The following is a 14,193-nucleotide window of genomic DNA, read 5'->3' as shown; positions in this document are numbered from 1 at the left end:
CTTCCTGGGGTGAGTCTTTGCTCACGGTTTGAGTCTTTGCTCACCTCTAGTTGAGGTGTTTTCCCAATTTAATGCTATGTTGTTTATCTCATGTTATTAAACATTTTCTGCTACACTGAGACTCTGTGCTTGCGAGAGGGGAAGTATTGCCTCTTCAAGGCGCCCAGAGGTGTGTGTAAGATTTTCCCAGGTCACTGGGTGGGGGCTCGAGCTGGTTTTGCATAATGTTGTAGGGAAGGGACCCCTATGTATTGAACCTGGCCCTTGCTGCTATCAATTCGGCCTGGCAGAAGGGTTACATAATCAAGGCACACCATAATTTTAATTGAAAGACCAGTATGAAAGTGGATCCTCCCATAATACTAAACTTTCCCTGTTATATAAGCAAGACTCTTCCATACGAAAACTAGAAGTGCCAAGGGAAAGGCATCTGGTTGCATCAAAGTGAAGAAGGAACAGCCTGTACCGCTCAACTCCAAAATACAGTTGTTTTAAACGAGCTGGTAGAAACCAAGTGACTGGGTTCTGGTTGCTTTCTCTTTTCACTTGTTCACTTTAGTCTTTCCCAGTATCTGGCCTCTCTTGATGTAATAGCCTTCTCATTTCCAGCTCCTACCATCTACAGTAACCTTCCTTTCTGTTTCATGACTCCGTCTCTTTTCAGATCTCATCTGAAACCCTATTTTTCCCTCCCTCACCAATATCTTATACATACACTCATGCCTGTTTCTTATTTAACTTTGGAGCTGTATTATTTAATTCTGTCAAACATTTTGTATGAAAGATGCTTTAGAAAATAAAAGACTCAATGTGTTGTTTTACAAACTGTTTCCTGAGCATCACAATAGCTACCTCTCTCTTCATAGTGTATATTCTTCTAAATCAGGAAGGAATCTGAAAAATTAATCTTAATCCCAACTCAAGTCAAGAAACTAAATTGTAATATGCAGTGTAATCGTAGCCATGTTGATGCTCAGCTTTGTATGGCTCAAAAGCTTGTCTCTCACACCAGCAGCAGTTGGTCCAATCCATCTTGTTTCTTTAATGTAAACACACATTCATTTTGAAAATTCATGTGCCATTGTAAAATTTGCTGCATAAATTTGTCTGAATTCAGAGCCCAGACTCCTGTTCAAAATCCTGTTTTGAAGTTTCCAGTGAATTTTTGAGCTGTATAAGTATTGCCTGAATGACAGTTTTCAGACATCATGCATGACTTCATTTAGTGCTTAAAATATTCTAAATCTTCCATAAACTTTGTAGAAATTCTAGCAGCATTTCATTCTGTGCTTGTTGCATAGTCCTAACAGTTCTAATATAATGTATATACATACACGGGGGGAGGGGGAGCTTTTTGCTGCCTTCTGACAGCATTACCTAGATGTCCTATGTTATCTAGTATCAGAGGGGTAGCCGTGTTAGTCTGGATATGTAAAAGCAGCAAAGAGTCCTGTAGCACCTTATAGACTTACAGACGTTTTGAAGCATGAGCTTTCATGGGTGAATACCCACTTCGTCAGATGCAAGTAGTGGAAATTTCCAGGGGCAGGTATATATATGCAGGCAAGCTAGAGATAATGAGGTAGTTCAATCAGGGAGGATGAGGCCCTGTTCTAGCAGTTGAGGTGTGAAAACCAAGGGAGGAGAAACTGGTTCTGTAGTTGGCAAGCCATTCACAGTTTTTGTTTAATCCTGAGCTGATGGTGTCAAATTTGCAGATGAACTGAAGCTCAGCAGTTTCTCTTTGAAGTCTGGTCCTGAAGTTTTTTTGCTGCAGGATGGCCACCTTAAGGTCTGCTACAATGTGGCCAGGGAGGTTGAAGTGTTCTCCTACAGGTTTTTGTATATTGCCATTCCTAATATCTGATTTGTGTCCATTTATCCTTTTCCGTAGTGACTGTCCAGTATGGCCGATGTACATAGCAGAGGGGCATTGCTGGCATATGATGGCGTATATTACATTGGTGGATGTGCAGGTGAATGAACCGGTGATGGTGTGGCTGATCTGGTTAGGTCCTGTGATGGTGTCACTGGTGTAGATATGTAGGCAGAGTTGGCATCGAGGTTTGTTGCATGAATTGGCTCCTGAGCTAGAGTTACTATGGTGCGGTGTGCAGTTACTGGTGAGAATATGTTTCAGGTTGGCAGGCTGCCTGTGGGCAAGGACTGGCCTGCCACCCAAGGCCTGTGAAAGTGTGGGATCATTGTCCAGGATGGGTTGTAGGTCCCTGATGATGCGTTGGAGAGGTTTTAGCTGGGGACTGAATGTGATGGCCAGTGGAGTCCTGTTGGTTCCTTTCTTGGGTTTGTTTTGCAGTAGGAGGCTTCTGGGTACACGTCTGGCTCTGTTGATCTGTTTCTTTATTTCCTCATGCAGGTATTGTAGTTTTGAGAATGCTTGGTGGAGATTTTGTAGGTGTTGGTCTCTGTCTGAGGGGTTAGAGCAGATGCGGTTGTACCTCAGTGCTTGGCTGTAGACAATGGATCGTGTGATGTGCCCGGGATGGAAGCTGGAGGCATGAAGGTAGGCATAGCGGTCGGTAGGTTTTCGGTATAGGGTGGTGGTAATGTGACCATCACTTATTTGCACCATGGTGTCTAGGAAGTGGACCTCCCGTGTAGATTGGTCCAGGCTGAGGTTGATGGTGGGGTGGAAGCTGTTGAAATCGTGGTGGAATTTTTCCAGAGACTCCTTCCTATGGGTCCAGATGATGAAGATGTCATCAATGTAGCATAGGTAGAGAAGGGGCGTGAGTGGACGAGAGCTGAGGAAGCATTGTTCCAGGTCGGCCATAAAAATATTGGCATATTGTGGGGCCATGCGGGTGCCCATAGCTGTGCCACTGGTCTGGAGATATATATTGTCATTAAATTTGAAATAGTTGTGTGTGAGGATAAAGGCACAGAGCTCAGCAGCCAGTTGTGCTGTAGCATCATCAGGGATACTGTTCCTGACAGCTTGTATTCAATCTGTGTGTGGGATGTTCGTGTAGAGAGCCTCTACATCCATGGTGGCTAGGATGGTGTTTTCTGGAAGGTCACCAATGCATTGTAGTTTCCTCAGGAAATCAGTGGTGTCATGGAGACAGCTGGGAGTGCTGGTGGCATAGGGTCTGAGTAGAGAGTCCACATATCCAGACAGTTCTTCAGTGAGAGTGCCAATGCCCGAGATGATGGGGCGTCCAGGATTTCCGGGTTTGTGGATCTTGGGTAGTAGATAGAATAACCCTGGTCGGGGCTCTAAGGGTATGTTGATTTGTTCTGGTGTTAGTATAGGGAGTGTCCTGAGTAGATGTTGCAGTTTCTTAGTGTATTCCTCAGTGGGATCTGAGGGAAGTGGCCTGTAGAATTTGGTGTTGGAGAGTTGTCTGGCAGCCTCCTTTTGGTAGTCAGACCTGTTCATGATGACAACAGCACCTCCTTTATCAGCCTCTTTGATGATAATGTCTGGGTGGTTTCTGAGGCTGTGGATAGCATTGCGTTCTGCACGACTTAGGTTATGAGGCAAGCGATGTTGTTTTTCCACAATTTCTGCCTGTGCACGTCGGCGGAAGCATTCAATGTAGAGGTCCAGACTGTCATTTCGACCCTCAGGAGGAGTCCATGTGGAGTTCTTCTTCTTGTGCTGTTGGTGGGAGGGTACTTGTGTATCAGTGCGCTGTTCAGTGTTGTCCTGAAAGTATTCTTTGAGTCGGAGACGGCGGAAGTAGGCTTCCAGATCGCCGCAGAACTGTATCATGTTAGTGGGGGTGGCAGGGCAGAAAGAGAGTCCCCGAGATAGGACAGACTTTTCTTCTGGGCTGCGTGTGTAATTAGATAGATTGACGATATTGCTGGGTGGGTTGGGGGTACCACGGTTGTGGCCCCATGAGGCAGGTAGGAGTTTAGACAGCTTACAGTCCTTTTTCCTTTGTAGAGAGGTAAAGTGAGTAATGTAGATCTCCTGTTTTATTTTAGTGAAGTCCGTTTGTATGGAAGTTTGGTTATTAATGAGAGTCTCCAAGTTGGAGAGCTCTTTTTTGATGTTTTCCTGTTTGCTGTATAGGATGCTGATCAGGTGGTTCCTCAGTTTCTTTGACAGAGTATGGCATAATCTCTCACTGTGGTCTGTGTAGTATGTAGATAGCGGTGGATTTTTTACCTTTAGTCCATTTGGTATGATGTCCATCCGTTTGCATTTGGAAAGGAAGATGATATCTGTCTGTATGTTATCTAGTGATGACAGTTTCTAGATTCCTCCTATAAATGCAGTGCTCCACTGAGCCACTTTGACTTCAGGTACAAGAACCCTGCAAGAAACTGCAGGATATTTACAGCAGAGCTGGAGTAGTAGATGCAGCTCATTAACTCTAACCCAAACAAAGAGGGATTGGTGTCTCTCAGGGAAGTAGAGGGAAATGGGACTGGGAAACAGAAGGCCTGCAGGGAAACCACTGTGAACAGCCAGGCAGGGGGAGGACGCTTAGGCCAAAGTCTGTTTTGTTGCTGTTACTAGCGTTACCAGCAAAACCAAACCTGAGAAAGGGTGTAAATTGGACACATGCTGTGTGGGTCAGAGCAGGGTGCAAGCTACATCTGCTTACTCTGTTAACATTTGTGCTTGGAGGGTATTTGCTTAACTTGTATAAAAACTTTTCTTTTTCAAAAGTATTTTGTTTTAGGCTAATCACTGCAATCCCTTTGATCTTTTAATGAATGTTTACAGTGGGGCAGGGCTGCACTTTGTAAATAAAGCTGAATCTGATTGCCAAACCAATACTGAGGAAGACCCATCAATTAAAACTTTTGTATGAACTAATAAATCAGTGCAGAAAGCACTTTGAAAATTGTAACCCAGTCAAGTCTTCACAATGACCCTGTGAGGTAGGTTTTATGCCAGTTTACTGGGTATAAGGTCATGGAAAATGAGGCACAGAGGTGAAATGACATGCCTAAAATCAGAGCAGAGGCCATAGCAGAGCTAGAATTAGATCTCAGCCTATACAGCAGTGCTCCCCAAACTTTTGAGGGTTGTGCTCCCCCATCCCTGTCCATGCCCCCTCCCCCCTAAAGCCGGGGCCAGGAACGGGGCTACGTCTCAGGGGGAGGAAGGGAGCTGCAGACAAGGATAAGGGGGCCAAGGCTGGGGCCACAGCTAGGGGAGTAGTTAGGGGTAAGGGGGCTGTAAGCTGGGCCAAGGCTGGGGGCGGGGGGAGGGAGGCAGGGCCACAGCTGGGAAATGGTGTGGGGGCCAGCAGCCAGGCCCCTGGCCAGGTGTGGAGCTACACCAAGGCTGGGGATCGGGCCTGTGGCTGGTGGCAGGGCCAGAGCAGAGCTGTGCCCCTTGCCCCCCCACCCCCGAATTGGGCACGCCCCACAGTTTGGGAACCTCTGTTATACAGACTTGCAGGCATGCATGTTATCAACTAGCTTCCTATTAATTATCATACACATTTCACACTGAGTTTCCACACTCAGTGTCACCACTAATGTCACCTGTCACCAACTTGATTCCCACCCACAAAAAGCTCAGAAATGCCAATTTTAATTAAGCTTTCATTTTACATTCCATTCACAGCTAATTAATAGTGAAAACTGCTTCTTACCAACTGAACTTTCAGACTGAGGAGCAGAACAAAAGAAATATCCTTTAATGATCTGCAAGTATTAAAATACCTGACAGTCAGTAAAAGTAAAACGCCAACTATGATGCCAAATAGTGGCAGGTCACCAAACATTGCAGGTATAGCTGTGGGTAGATGCGACGAGTAGCTATTTCATCATACCTCAATTTCCACAGATACATGCACATACATACCCCCCCTCCACCTTTTATGTCTCTCACATCACAAATATGTCAGATTTCTCTGGCAGACCTGTCTGAAAAATATTTGCTGTGTAAAGATCACAGAGCTGTACCAGTTAGAACTGGATGACAGGGACACAGTAAAGAAGGAGGGGAAATGGTACAGGAGACTTAGGGCTAGAAATGCACAGGCAAGTCATTTTACCAGACTGGAATGTGTTTCTGATGTGCAGCTTCATGTGACCCAAACCAGAGGGATATTTTCAAAAGATCTAACCTAAATGAAGTGCATGAGAGACATACACCAAATCTGAGCAGACACAGCTAAATCACTAACTCAGACTGAGAGCTTGAAGCAAAGAGGAGGGCATGCTGGGCACTGTCCCCACTTTGTGCCTTCCAATCCTACACTTCCTCGCCCAGGTCCCAGTCAGTGCTATGCTATTACTAAGAGTTGGCTAACTCCTGCTCCTGCACTGGGCTGGGTAGCACAGCTGACTCCTTATTACCTGGCTTGCCCAGAACCTCAGCTGCAGGGGATAGCAGCACAGAGCCCCTGAAGGGAAGCGAATGAGTATTGAACTGGCAGCTTAGCACAGTAGGTAGAGATGACAGTGATTTAATGTCACTTGTCTTTCTCCCACAGGCTGTCTGCTGTTGCCACCATCAAGACTCTCAGGCCCCTGAGGCGAAGGTCACAGCTGGGGAGAAGGGGAGGGAAGGAAAAGAGTGAGAATCTCTGCTGGCTGACCTTCATAATACCCCTGTGTTGCTGCTGAAATACTCAGGGAAGGAAGAAGGCATGCTTCCTCTTCACCTCTTTTCTCCCTTATTCCCCCCAACCCCAATCTTAATATTTCCAATTTCTGTGTACCAGTGTCTACACAATAATCCATCTAAACAATTTAGGTCACATCCGTATAAAGCAGGCCTGCACAACTTGTAAAGCAGCAAGGGTCATATTACTCCAAAGAAAACAGCTGAGGGCCAAACTCCCCCGCCCCCCCCCCAGTGCCACCAAACCCCGCCCTCCCGAAACACAATGCCATCCCCTCCAGCACCACCTGCCCCACAGAAACAAACCCTCCTTCCCCAGCGCTGCCCCACCGAAACAGTGGTATTGAATCTTGGTAACATGTTATAACGGGCCCCTAAGGTAGTATAATTAAGGTAAAAGAAAAATATCTTTTTGCTAGAAGTAGACTAAGATCTTCCCCACACTTTGTAATCAATTGCCCTGTTGATTGAATGAGGTGTGACTGACGAAGGCATGGAAGGCAATCACCTCCAGACAGCTGCAACCCTTGGAGAGAGGATGGGAGCCAGACCAGATCAGTAAAACAGGTCAGCCACTGAATCCTTGCTTGCCTCCTCAGCCCCCCAGTCCCCTGGCTCGCCTCTTCAGCCTCCCTCCCTCACCCACCACTTGCCTACTCACCCCCCACAGGCCGCACTGTGAGCCCAAGTGAGCATGGGAAGGAGATTGATAGATTCAAGGTAATAAAGAAGCACAAGATACTGGGTTTATTGCATAGGGATTGTAGCACCCCAAATTATAAACGAAAAGACTGATTAGAGAGCATGGGATATGTCTTTCTTTAGAATAATTTTATATCCCAGAACATCTATAAAATACAACCCCAAAGAAGGACTAAGAATGATTTTAAAAGAAATTATCAAGGCCAGGGCCGGCTCTAGGTTTCTTGCCGCCCCAAGCAAAAAAAATTTTGGCTGCCCCCGCTCCAGCCCTGGGCTCCCCGCTGTACCCCCTCTGCTGCCCCAGGCCTGCGCTCTCCCCCCCTACACACACACCCTGTCACTCCAGCCCTGGGCTTTCCCCTTTCCCCCGCCAGTGCCACCGCACACACCTTCTGCCACCCCAGCCCTGGCTCTCCGCAACCCACCTGCACCCTCTTTCCGCCGCAGCCCTGGGTCACTGGTAACTCACTCCCAGGGTGGGTCATTCAGCAAGAATTTTGGATGTGCACAAAACACAGACAGGATTGGTTCCCATATGGTTACAGAGGTGCAGTAAAGTGGAACAATTTTCAGCTTGTGTGATTGGAGGATATCTAGATGCATATTATCAGACTGTCCTCCATAAATGAGGAAAAGTTGAGGTGCCTTTATTATTCTTTTGTTCCACTCTTTTGTTCTATGAGGAATTTGCCAATGCAATATCACCGTATTCCTTTTAAACGAACAAGGCAATGGCTGTTGTAAATAGCAATTCCAGTCTTAATAACCACTGGGAAGCATTTCTTGCTCAATTTTATTCTACTTTTTCTACAGCCAGTTACAGTGGATCAGTATATTTGATCTGGGAGAAATGAAGTAACAGCTGCCCAAACTGAGCTTGAATACTCCTGAATTTTGAGGTGTTCAAATCTGGAAGGCAGGTGCTGGGTGTGTGTGGGGGGGCTGTGGGCTCCGTGAGGGAGCATGGCAGCATGTATGCAGGAGCGTGTCTGGAGCTGCGCGGAGCCAGACACGCTGGTGTGAGTGTCACGGTAAGGGGGCTGGGCAGCTGGAGAAGAGGCAGGAGGTTCCGGAGGGGGGCAGTCAAGGGACAGGGAGCAGGGAGGGTTGGATGGGGCAGAGGTTCGGGGGGGGGCAGTCAAGGAACAGGCCGCAGTTGGATAGGCATGGGAGTCCCAGGGGTTTGTCAGGGGATAGGTAGGGGGTGGGGTCCTGGGGGGAAGTTGGGGACAAGGAGAAGGGAGACTTAGATAGGAGGTGGGGGCAGTTAGGGGCAGGGTCCCGGGAGGGGGCGATCACAGGACAGGGAGCGGCGGGGTTGGATGGGGCAGAGGTCGGGGGGGGGCAGTAAGGGGACAGGCCGCAGTTGGATAGGCATGGGAGTCCCCCTCCTTCCTTTCCCGTTGGTAGTGGCCAAGGGAATGCTGGGAAATGTAGTTCTTTCTCTGCTCCAGGGCTGGCTCTGTAGGCAGGGAGCTAACCAAGGAACTACAGCTCCCAGAACCCCCTCTTGGTTCTCAACTCCCATGCAGCCCCTGCAAATGGGCTTCCCCAAGCAGGTGCTTGTTTTGCTGGTTCCTAGAGCTGGCTCTGATCAAGGCATTTACATGCTGGAAGTTACACTGAAAGCCAGAATAGCAAGACTGTTTGTAAACATAACCACGATTCAAAAGACTGAGTATATTCTAGCCAGAAAACAGGACTGAATGAGCATTTAAATTGCTCTGGGATCAAAGTTGGTTAATATTTTAATGTTTCTAAACACAATGCAGAGTGCATGAAAAGTATAAGCCTTGGAGGATCTTGGTTAATTTATGTACTGGAGTCACTACCATGAAGAAAAACTGCACTTCTGTCTTTCCAATGCAAGACTAAGTGTCGAATAGTCTGGATAGTGCACTGCTGGTCACTAAAATTACTGCCACTTTTTTTTTTAAATAAAATTTGCTTTTTAATAATGTTTTGGGTCAGATTTATTTTATAACAAGCAGAACAGCTCAGCCTCAGAAGACGTTGGGCCTAAATCTGTAATCAGTTAAACCCATTCTAACCCCACTGAAGCACTGAGGGTTGGGCAAGTGTAAATGAAGGTCATACTTTGGCATTATATCTATGAAAACAGTAGTGGTGTTGTTGGAATAGTTGCATGCATTGTTAGAAATTGGATTAAGAGCACTTCAATGTTTTATACACTTTAAACCTAACTCTTGCTCATGTAAAATTAATATCTTTGGAATAAATATAACTCAGGCAAATGTTTTGCTGTGAAAAGCAGCACTGAAAGTCTTGAATGCATAAAATAAGCCACAAGAAGGAGAATGTTAGTAAAGTATTTGTGAAGACCTTGACTGTATGACTAACACAGTGTGATAGATTCTAGCTGCCTCAGCAGAAGGCAGGGGCAGATAGGGCTGGGGTGAGAAGAGGCCATCTGAAGCACTTCTCTGCTCCTTGTGCACATACATCAGGAGCAACCAAAATATCAGTTCTCCTACTCCATGAACAAAGATATCAGGGCAGGCTAGTGGCACCTCTACACAGGTCACGGGAGACAGAAGCTTGACCAAGAAAGCCCTTCCCTCACCCCACGGGGCGCCAGTTGTTGATTGAAGCCTGGCAGGGGGTGGAGAGCGTCTGTGTCCCTCGAAGATGGCGATGTGAAAGTATGCACCTTTCAGATCGAGGGCAGCATAAACCAGTCTTCTGAATCCAGGGAGGGGATGATGGAGACCAGGGTGACCATGCGGAACTTCAGCTTCACTAAGAAGTGGTTCAGGTCTGCAGGTCCAAGATAGGTCGCAGACTGCCCTTGGCCTTTGGGATTAAAGAGTAGCGTGACTAGAACCCCTTGTTCCTGTACTCTGGAGGAACGACTGCCACCACACCTAGCTGCAGTAACCCCTCTATCTCCTGCGCAAGCAGACTCTCATGAGAAGGGTCCCTGAAGGATGAGGAGGGAGGTGGGAAGGAGGAGTAGAAAGTAACTGAAGGGTGTAGTCCCACTGTACTGAGGCCCCATCGGTCTGATGTTATAGATGCCCATGCAGGGAGGAAAGGAGAAAGGCGGTTGGCAAGAATAGGGGAGGGAAGATCCTGGGAACAGTCCAGTAGGTTGCTTTTGGGCATGCCCTCAAAATGAGAGCTTGCCTGCCTACCTACTGTGGTTTGAGCTTGACTGAGAGAGAGGCCTGCTGGCTAGGACACATCTTGTAGCCTCTGGATTTCTTATGGGGAGGCTCCTGGTGAGGGTGACTCCCCTGACCCTGAGGCTGCTGTGGCTTAATCATAGAATATCAGGGTAGGAAGGGACCTCAGGAGGTCATCTAGTCCAACCCCCTGCTCAAAGTAGGACTAATCCCCAGACAAATTTTTGCCCCAGATCCTTAAATGGCCCCCTCAAGGATCTGGGTTTACGCAGGCCAATGTGCAAACCACTGAGCTATCGCTCCCCCCATTGCTATTTATCCACAGTGGAATAGCTTCACCAGGAGAGAGAGAGAGAGAGGGAGCCCCCACATTAGACTGTCCCATAGCCCAGCAGTTACAGCCCTCTCTGAAGAGGTGGGAGACCCCTTTGCAAATCCTCTCTCACCCTCTAGCAGAAAGGGGAATTGAATATGGGTCTCCCACATCTCAGGCAAGTATTCTATCCCCTGGATTGGGGCACCACTACTATCTCCTCCTGCTGTTTTGTGTGGAGTGAGAAACGTGCCTCACTCATTCCTGCAGGAAATGACTTCAGCACCTGATTGAGCCACCTGATTCCAGGTGGTGGGTTCCCATTCGTGGACTGTGAGCAGACACAGGCTTCTCTCTACAGCCTGGACTTAGATGTCCCTAAATCTTTGGGAGAGGGACAGGGCTTAGGACACACCCCATTTGTCAGAATCTCCCATTGGCTAGTTTAGGCAGCTCCCCACCTAGCAGACTGGCTTTTGTGGATTGTGTTCTATGGCGCCTCTCTTGCCTCACCCCATCCACTGCATAGGGAGCTTAGGTGCCTAACTTGGCTTTGTGGGTCACAGGAATCCTGTTTTTTTCTAGGCACCACAACGCTGAGCATTGCAGTGCCTAAGTCTCTTTGTGGACCAAGGCCTCTGGCTTCCCTTTCCTCCACTGAGGCAATAAACATACTTTTCACTACTGTTCTTTGATTGATCCCTGAATTTACAAGAAGACGGCTAGCACAGGCTAGAATAAGGCATAATGTTATCAGTACTAAGCAAGCACACTGCCATCACCTCAGTCTACTGTTAAACCATTAACCTCACTAGCAGAAAATGCTGATTATCCCAAACTGTGTAGTGATTTTGAGATGCTGACAAGCATCAATTACAGCCTAGACCAATAACAGCAAAATCATTTTAGTTGTGTCTTAAATTACAATAGACTGCAGTAGTCCAGGGGCAATGGGAAACTGCTCTGTCTCATCACATATAGTCCTGGAAGGTTATTTTAAATTCAGTTCAGGTGGTTTAACTGCTTCAAAAGAAGATTTAACTTGTTTCAAAATGGAAGAGTGATTTGTAAATGTCTTAAATAAGCAGTTCTATTTACTATGCAATCCAAATCCCAATTTAAACAAATGAAAGGAATCACCTATTGTAATAAATATTGTTGATCTTTTTATAGGCATACTGTGGTGCTGAGGAACTGCAAATCTCACAGGCTTCCAGAGAGTGCACAGTACCGCACAGTTGTAAACCCTTCTTACAACACCTGCATGGTTATACCAGGCTCCACAAGGTAAAACACAAACTCTAACAGGATTTCATAAAATGCAGAAAACCCCCACTCTTTAAAAGCTTTTTGGTAAAATAATTTGGATTTTACTCTTAATTTTTCTTGCTTTAGATGAAATTTAAAAATTATATTGTGATCTTCAACTTGTAGTTTTGGGGTGAGGGTAATGGAACGCAGAACATGATGCAGTCTGATTTGAAGAATGTTCTCCATTTTCTAAAGTCAGATTCAACCCATCTCAACAAATGGAGAGTGAACATTTTATTCCTGGCAGGTGCTTATCAGAAGCATTTATTTAAGCAACCTCAACCTAGAACAAATATTTTCCTTTGAATGACATGATAATTTTATTTTGTTTTTTCATTTATATATCACAGATTCTGTGGTCCTTTGCTTATCCTTTTTCTTATACTGACATCTGGTGGTCTGCACAGAAAGAAACAAAATGAGCAGTTTTTCAGTTCAATGATCACTGAAATATTATGCATTTAGAATTTCATCCCTGTGAAATAAAAATACATGAAATTATTCTTCTTTTAACATATTAACTCATGTGCAAGACTGACCTTTTACTATTGCACAGTTTCTTGTTTATAATCCAGAGAAACCTGCTTTAGGCCCCAATCTTGCACACACTTGTGCATGTGTTTAACTCTACCACCATGAGCAGTCCCATGACTTCAGTGTGACTGCTCCAGGTAAAGCGAGAGAGACAAAGTGAGTGAGCGAATATCTTTTATTGGACCAACTTCTAGTGGTGAGAGAGAGAAGCTTTTGAGCTCACACAGAGCTCTTCCTCCGGTTTGGAAGACAAAGGGTGGGTCTACACTTAAAACGCTGCATCAGCGCAGCTGTGCCGCTATAGCACTTTAAGGAAGATGCTCTACACCCAAGGGAGAGATTTCTCCAAGTGGTAGAGTGAATCCACCTCCCCGAGAGGTGGTCTCTATGTCAATGGGAGAAGTTCTCCTGCCAGCATAGTGCTGTCTACCCTGGAGGGTAGTAACAACATCACTCAGGGGAGTGGATTTTTCAAAGTGTCACTGCTAAATACACTTGAAGGTTTGAAGAAATAACTACTAATGCTAAACAAACATACATTTCAAGGGACCATTCAAGGTGAAATAGCCTGTTAACACCCCTCCAGTCATAGGGAGAGAAGGAGCGGGAAATTAGCTGTGGGGGTGGAGGGGGTAGTTAGTGGGTTACAGATTGTTGTAATAAGCCATAAATCCAGTGTCTATTCAATGCATGATTTTTGGGTGTTAACAGATCACTTCACCTGAACAGTCCCTTGAAATATATGTTGACTACTTATGCTAAACAATCTGTTCAAACTTTGTATTTAGCAGTGGCACTGAGTTAGCTCAGGTCTACACAACAGATTTACTTCGGTGTAACTACATCATTCGGCATGTGAATAATCCACATCCCAGAGAGACGCAGTTACATCGACCTAAGTGTGGGTGTAGACAGCGCTGTGTCAGTGGGAGAACTTCTCCCGTCAACATAGCTACCGCCGCTCACAGAGGTCGAGTTATCGAGCCGAGGCAAGAGCGCTCGCCCATCGGCTCAGAGCACCTTCACCAGACACGCAACAGCGGCACAATTGTATTGGTGCAGCTGCGCTGACGTAAGTTGTACTATAGACCTGGCCTTTGTTTCCCAGGCCTGAAGCAGAACTCTGTATAAGCGCAGAAGCTTGTCTCTCTCACCAACAAAAGTTGGCCCAATAAGAGATACGATCACCCACCCAGTCTCTCTAATATCCTGGGTTCAGCATGGCTACACCACCACTGTATACATGGTAAAGTTAAGCACATTTGTAAGCATTTGCAGGATTGTGGCCTTACACAGCTGCACAAACAATTAACTGAGGTAGTCTTATAATAAAGGAAAAGCAAAATTGTAAATTTGGATTAGGAGTAGTCTCTTAAGAGAGGAAATTGCTTAATAAGGGTGGTGTCTTGTACTGGTTTTATTAGCTGCACCGTGTACTTATTTCACCTAATTGAAATATGAAATACTATATGCTGTATAATACACTTCAAAAATAGTGACCAGTGGGAAAAGTATTTCCTGGCTGTTATTGAATGGATAGAGGAGTTGAAGTCCCAGGCATAACTATTTTAAAGCTGTGCAGGGGGGGGAAGGGGGCTGATGTCAGCCTGCCCCCCTCCTCCTGC

At 46.1% G+C, this 14,193-nt stretch overlaps 1 protein-coding gene across 4 annotated transcripts in view; it reads right to left on the bottom strand.

Moving 5' to 3' along the window:
- Positions 1 to 12,336: 12,336 nt before the first annotated feature.
- Positions 12,337 to 14,193, bottom strand: part of ELP2 (elongator acetyltransferase complex subunit 2) — a 124,778-nt gene continuing 122,921 nt past the window's right edge. For 2 of the 4 annotated variants that reach the window (XM_030551623.1, XM_030551622.1), the window contains exon 23: positions 12,337 to 12,433. In XM_030551623.1, the coding sequence (XP_030407483.1) occupies positions 12,379 to 12,433 (55 nt within the window). In that variant the 3' untranslated portion in view covers positions 12,337 to 12,378. The other 2 variants (XM_030551627.1, XM_030551624.1) reach the window with 2 other exon arrangements.

The sequence above is a fragment of the Gopherus evgoodei genome, chromosome 2, assembly GCF_007399415.2.
Source record: "Gopherus evgoodei ecotype Sinaloan lineage chromosome 2, rGopEvg1_v1.p, whole genome shotgun sequence".
NCBI classification, from domain to species: Eukaryota; Metazoa; Chordata; order Testudines; family Testudinidae; genus Gopherus; species Gopherus evgoodei.
This window is presented reverse-complemented; position numbering and strand designations above follow the sequence as displayed.